A 6,588-nucleotide genomic window follows, 5' to 3' on the forward strand; every position below is an offset into this window, starting at 1 on the left:
TATGGACACCATCATTCAAAAAAAACCACGACTCTTAAAATTTATATAACCAGTTGAATTTTTAATTAGCTCTAACTTGTCTGTAGACGCAATACGCATTTACAAAGTTAGTAAGAGAGACTAACTCGTGAACTCCATAAATCTATATTATGGACATACTTCAAAGATAATGTAACCCAACAGCGGCCTTAACGAATTAATTACCTGCGGCCCTCACGTGATAAAGGTCTCTAGTAAATAAAATAATACATACAAGTTTTCAGGTTTTAATAAATAAAAACTCAACAATTATTTCACAAATAACATAAAGGAAACAAAATATTGTTACAACTTGTAGATAGAGAACGATGTATTTTTATATATTTTTTTACATTATTATAACTGAGAAGAGGAACTTCTAAAACACTTTCTGACTTCGATATCAAAAAAGCCTTACTTTATAAGTATTGTTAATTTTTAATAACTAATACTAATAAATTATTTAAGCAAAGGTAGTGTACGGGTACATCATAAAAAAATATTTATTAAGTTAAATACATAATATAATAAGTTACAAGGACACACTATCTACACAATGGCACATAAGTAGAAAAATGTGTAAAAAGTTATTACATATCAAATTAGTTAAAAACAATTGAAGCAGAAATGCATTGGCATAAAAATTAAGAAAATTTTATGTCATACTAAGACTAGCGACACAACGTCTCCAATGACTAGGTTAGACAAAAAGAATTCAAAATATCACATCATCGTGTTACAGTACTGTTCAACAAAGTGTAAATTATCAAAACGACACATATAAACGACATAATTGCACGAAGCCTGCAAATACAGATGTCTACTTTAATACGTATAAGAGTACCGCTAAGGCAAACTGAATACAAAATTAATTATTATAAACAAATGAAAATTATACAGACAGATAAAGGTGCAAAGTCTACCAGAGAATAACTTAACCTAATTTTACATTCAATCGATCTATTCGTCTCGAATTGTACAACCTTAAGTAATTACGTGCATACAACTGTTTTGGATGTTTGCATTCTGGTTTCATAATTTTAATCTCTTTGAATTCGGATGACGAATTCTAGGATCATTATGAAACTCGTAAAGGCTATAAACCCGATACGTGAATGCCCGACGCCGACTCCAAACTTGTCACAAAACGCAAGCGATAGTGTTCTATGCTAGTGCATCCACGTTTTCTCTCATTACTGTCAAAGACGTTCTAGTATCCAAAGAAAACCAAAGGCAATCATTCATCCAAAGGATCGGGATCTAGCATTAATGTGCGTTCCCCATTAGGTGCAGAAACATTTAAATGTAAATGTTAACATGAAGACTAATACTGTTAACATGATTGATTTTACATGTGGAGCTAATAAATAGTCATTACGATTAATGATGACAGGCAAACATAAAATTCGCTTTTGCATTAAAAATCGCTTCGGCTAATTTGGCACAGAAACAAGATACTCATAGGACCTACCAATTGCGCACAGTTATAGAGTCCGACATCACTACCTTCCAAAGTTGCTCTCACTACGTCTCTATGTTACATAAATTAAGCCTTAACACTAAACTAATGTCTGCTTGATGCTCAATTTTCAGTGCCGGTAATCCACTGGAGGTACTTAAAGGATCTCGACTGGATTGGGCTGTGACGAGAATCTCCCCAGTTGCGCGGTTGTGGAATTGTAGGCTGCTGCTCTCTGGAAAATAGTATTACACTCGTCAATAAAATACGTATCTTAACACAAATAAATATGAAACCATGTAAAATATTGAATGGTTTACCTAGGTTCAGCTGAAGCCCGAGCGTGATAGGCAGGCACGTTGGGATTGTGATAACTTTTCGCCGGGGGAGTCGGAGTTAAAGTGTGCGATTGCACGGGACCGTGCTCGGACGGATTTGGAGGGGACTGGTAGTAGTTAGGATTGTATCTGTCAACTGACACCCCTCTTGGTCGTTCAGGAACAGAAACGTCGATGTTGGTGTTTCCGTAGGAACTCAAAGGTCGGCCTCGACCCAGAGTATTGGTCTTAGACCATTCATTTGATCCAACAAGCTCAGCCTCAAAACTTCTTTCGCGATAAGACTGTGGCCGAAGCGTTTGACTCCACGACGGCGTTGGATTGTAAGATACAGTAGGGACCTTTGCGTATTTAGGATCTTCTTCCCAAGGAGGTCTCACTGATGACACAGTTGATGATGCAGTTTGTTGTGTGGTTTTCTCAGTGAATTCGCGAAGCTCTTTACGCCACGTGGGCTCGACAGATTCACAAGGTTCATTGTTATCGTAGTAGTACTGAGGCGATGGATCCGGTTGAGGTTGGTACTTTGTCTCTGATGGGATATAAGTAGATTCTGGCACCGTTATATATCGTCGTTCATATTCGCTATAATACGTCTTGCGTCCGGGTAAATTTGGTAGCTCTGTAGCTGTCACTGGCTTCACGAACGACTGGTTTGGTGCAGGTGGTACATATGCAGTCGAGATAGGTTTAGAAAATTTGCTTGATGGTGGTGTTGGCTTCCAACCAGCTTTAGAAGCTGGGCTAAAAGTGTTAGATGAAGGAGGAGGTTGATAGAAATTCTGTGTCTCAAGAGGAGGAGCTACATAATTAGGGTCCTGCTCCCACGGTGGAGGCACATAAGAAGATGAGTACTGCTGTGTAGACTTTTGGTAACTCTCCGTAGAGTCTCTGCTCAGGAGTGAATATTGATTGGATTGCGTATTAGCAGTGGATAATGTACTGCTAGTAAGGTTATTGCTAGCCCAGTTTGTAGGAGTGGGTGTGTGATAACTCTGTTGCTGGTAAGTATTTGAACTGATTCTAGAGTTGTTTTGCAAAGATTCAGAGTAAGAAGGTTGATATTGGGGTTGAGGTTGAGATGGAAGCGGATGTTGCACCTGAGGCTGAGCCTGGGTCTGGGGCTGACTCCATTGCTGGCTGGAAACTGCGGGAGCAGAAGGTGTTATATTATTAAAGATGACATTTTCCTTCCTACTTTGTTGATACCATTGTTGGTTTGTGATGGAGCTTGGCTTTACGTTGCTCACATTAACTACTTCAGATTGCGGTTCTTGCGACCATTGCCTTTGTTGGTCAAAGCTTTGATTGAATTGATAATTTTGGTTGTGATACAAATCTGATGGCATTTGACGTTCAGTACTTAATCTTTCCAAGAGCAGACTATGGCGTCTCTCTTGTTGTTGCTGTGGTTGAGGATACGATGGAGAGTAAACTTGCGTAGACTGATATGGTCTCGAAGGTGATATCGAAACTCTTTCCCTTTCAGGAGCAAAATAAGTTTTTACAGTAGGAATACCTTGCTGCGTTAATTGTTCGTAGGAGTGGTCCAACGTCTTGGTAGTACGATTGACAGTGACAATATTTTCATATCTATTGTATTCGGTTTGCGTGCTTAATGTTCCTGCAGGCTTGTCATTTCCTCCGGTAATAATTTCTGTACTTGATGTAGTTGTTTTGGATTCATGTGTCGTGCCAATAGGTTTAATTTCCACTTCCTCAACTTTCTCTAGAGGGACAGAAGGCTCTCTAAGTGGAACTTTTTGCTCCGGTGCAGGAGTTGAAGCAGGTGGTTCTTTAGGCTCTTCCGTCTTTTCTTTGGCATTTTCTTCTTCTTTTTCTGGCTCAGCTTTAGGTAAATCTGATTTTGGAGTAGGATCTTCTTCCTTCTCCGACTCAATTTCTTCTTCAGTATATTCTGATTCTTCGTCAATTTCTTGCTGATCCTTGCTTTCGATAGGCTTAGCAGGTTCAGCGGGCTTTACAGGTTCTGCAGGCTTTTCTTCTTCTTCTTCTTCTTCATCTTCTTCTTCGTCTTCTTGGTCTTTGGCAGGCTCTTCTTTCTTTGACGGTGCTACAGTTTCTTCTTTCTTTTTAACGACTTCAACTTCTTCCTCTTCTTCTTCTTCTTCCTCTTCTAGTTCTTCTTCAACCTCTGGTTTCTTAGCGTCCACATTTTTAACTACTTCATTGTTTCCTTTAATCTCTTGAACTACTTCTTGTTTGGATTCCTCCTTTTGTGCGATTGAAGGCGTTTCAGTAGATTTTTTTACAACTACAGTTTCTGGTTCATCTCTAATTTCTTCTTCTTCCTCCTCCTCCTCCTCTTCCTCTTCATCCTCTTCTTTCTGTGCGGATTGTTGTACGACTACTACTTTCTTTGTAGTTGTGGTTTCAGTTCTTTCCTCTTTTTTGATAACATTGCTAGTCTCAACCGGTTTTTGCTTTATTGTTTTTTTGACTACTACCGTAGTGGGTTCTTCAACAACCTCTTCTTCACCATTTTCTTCTGTTTCCTCAACCACAACTCCACCCATTTCTTCTTCTTCCTCTTCCACTTCCTCAACTTCCTCTTCTTGTTTAGGAATTACTGTAGTTTCAGTTCTTGTTTTAATCTCTGTTCGGCCATCAATAGTTGTCCTCGTAGTTGTTGTTTTTATTTCTTCTACGGATCCATCAGGCAGTGTTTTCTTAACAACATCGACTTTAGTTTCAACTTTAGGAGCCACTTTCTTTGCAGGTAGTTTTACAACCATTTCTGTTTCCGTATTTCCATTCTGATCTCCATTTTGAGTCTCAGTTTTATTTTCTTTTTTAACTTGTTTCTTTACCACCTTGACTTCTCTCTGAAATAAAAAAAATATGTTTGATTAATACTTTTTTAGCATAATCGCCGATCGTGTTAAGAAATATACAATAATACTGATTGATATATAAATAAATAAAGAAATACATATATTAACTCACAATAATAAGATTATTATAAGTCTTTAATGTTGATCAGTAAATACGTATAACATATTATGTAAACAAACATATAAATGTAAATATAATAAGTGTACAGTAATTTTAAGTCAACCTGTTCATCATTAACATCAGTCGCGTCATTTTCTTCAACAGGCTTTGTTTCAATGGGAATACATGTTTCTGATATGGGCTTTATTGTAAAATTTGTTGCCGCTGATTCGGTTTCATTGATCGTTGTCGAATTGCTTCCATTGCTTATTAAAACATTAATAGAACTATTATCGGTATCAACTTTCCTTGGTATGGTAGTCAGAAATTCAGCATCGTAACTAATTTCTGGCAGCACAGACGCCGTATAGGCGTTACTTCCATAATTTGTTGTCGGTAGACTCCGCATGTTGCAGTCCGAAGTAGATGTACTGTACTCAAACATAGGTGCTGGCCTATTACTATTATTTTCGCACAGCGAAGTTGGCCGACTGTTATTCAAACTATTATTGTTTACAAGTGGATATACCCCCGTATTATTGCTGAGAGTTTCACGTAAGTGTTCAATTCCACTTGGTTTAAAATTATAATTGTTAACTGCTTGAGTAGGTGGAGACACTTTTGACTGTGGTGGTTCTTTGGGTTGATCTGGAATACTACGCGTTCTCAATAGCGATTTAGGATTTGCTGGCAAATTGATGGTTGGAAACACTTGAACCGGCAAGCAATTGAAATTAGGAACGGCTATTGGCGTAGACGGCGTTGGCGGAGACTGCAACGCCTGAGGGGGTAACTCGGGCACTCCTTGGTTCATCGCATTCCTCATCAGCCGTTTGGCCATCCGCTCAGACTTGATCTCGGAGAGGTCCAGTCCCCCCGGAGTGTACGTGAACGGCTTGCGCTCGCGGCTCATGGCGCTGTGAATCGCTGACGGCGGATTCATTTTCTGAAATAAATTTATGAACATTATTTTATCAAATCATGTCCTTGATTCGTCTACTATATGACATACATAAAAATGATTTTTATGGAACAACAGTAGTATTGAACGCGATTTGGCAATTTGACAAACAGTAGACAATAGTTATGAGATACTCACGAGGGTCGCAGTTTGCCGTGAATCGTATTTACTTCCTGCCTTGCAATATACGAAAAGAATTAATGTTTATGTTATCCAGTCATTTAAATGGCACTGACAAGAACAACACTCGCGGTCCAGTATTCACGTCACTCGTTTTGTCCAGAGACGGATCACTTATTTTTGAGGAGGAACATGCAGATATTAATCTGGTCGCAGCGGTTAAATATAGCGCGGTAGTAAATGAGCCGGCACGGTCGGGTGCGGGAGTGAAGCGCGCGGTAGGCGCGTGCGCCCGCGCCGCTTGCCGCCTACTGCCGTCTGCGCCGTCCGCCGCCATGTATTTTGGTCGCGACCCCAATAACGGGCGCCTCGCCTACAATTTGTCTTGGGCAAATCGTCAAAACAACACTGATCTCACTTCCGACACCTCTGCGATTATTATTTACCGCAACTCTACGCGCTGTTCACCCTTACCCCGATCGTTTTGCATCATAGTGATACTTAATTGCAGCGAAACCCGATCGATGATTGACTCGTACCATTTCCGGTGTGAAAGTGCTAGACATTAAAAGTTTATGTACGAATTTGGATTAGGAACACATCGTATATTTCGCAATGGCATTAGGTGAAACACACATGCTGCTCAACACCACCAGCGACAAATTTACTTGTTACTCTATGCTTTGCCGCTGTTGCGTCAAACGGTGTGTGTATTTTGCACCTCAGAGTAATCTTAC

The 6,588-nt window shown here is 39.5% G+C and overlaps 1 protein-coding gene across 2 annotated transcripts; it reads right to left on the reverse strand.

Annotated features, from left to right (window-relative positions):
* Positions 1–332: 332 nt before the first annotated feature.
* LOC113239402 (FK506-binding protein 5-like) lies at positions 333–6,128 on the reverse strand. 2 transcript variants are annotated; one of them, XM_026476398.1, is made up of 5 exons: positions 5,870–6,128; positions 4,895–5,716; positions 3,335–4,661; positions 1,798–2,962; positions 335–1,712 (listed from the first exon to the last, which is right to left on the reverse strand). In XM_026476398.1, exons 2-5 carry the CDS (start codon positions 5,711–5,713, stop codon positions 1,601–1,603), a joined length of 3,423 nt encoding a protein of 1,140 aa, XP_026332183.1. In that variant the 5' UTR covers positions 5,714–5,716; positions 5,870–6,128; the 3' UTR covers positions 335–1,600. The 2 variants fall into 2 exon arrangements, with proteins under 2 accessions (XP_026332182.1, XP_026332183.1); XM_026476397.1 differs by having other exon boundaries at positions 333–1,712; positions 1,798–4,661.
* Between the last annotated feature and the right edge of the window lie 460 nt (positions 6,129–6,588).

Source organism: Hyposmocoma kahamanoa, unplaced genomic scaffold (genome assembly GCF_003589595.1).
Source record: "Hyposmocoma kahamanoa isolate Upper Pololo Valley unplaced genomic scaffold, ASM358959v1 99879, whole genome shotgun sequence".
NCBI classification, from domain to species: domain Eukaryota; kingdom Metazoa; phylum Arthropoda; class Insecta; order Lepidoptera; family Cosmopterigidae; genus Hyposmocoma; species Hyposmocoma kahamanoa.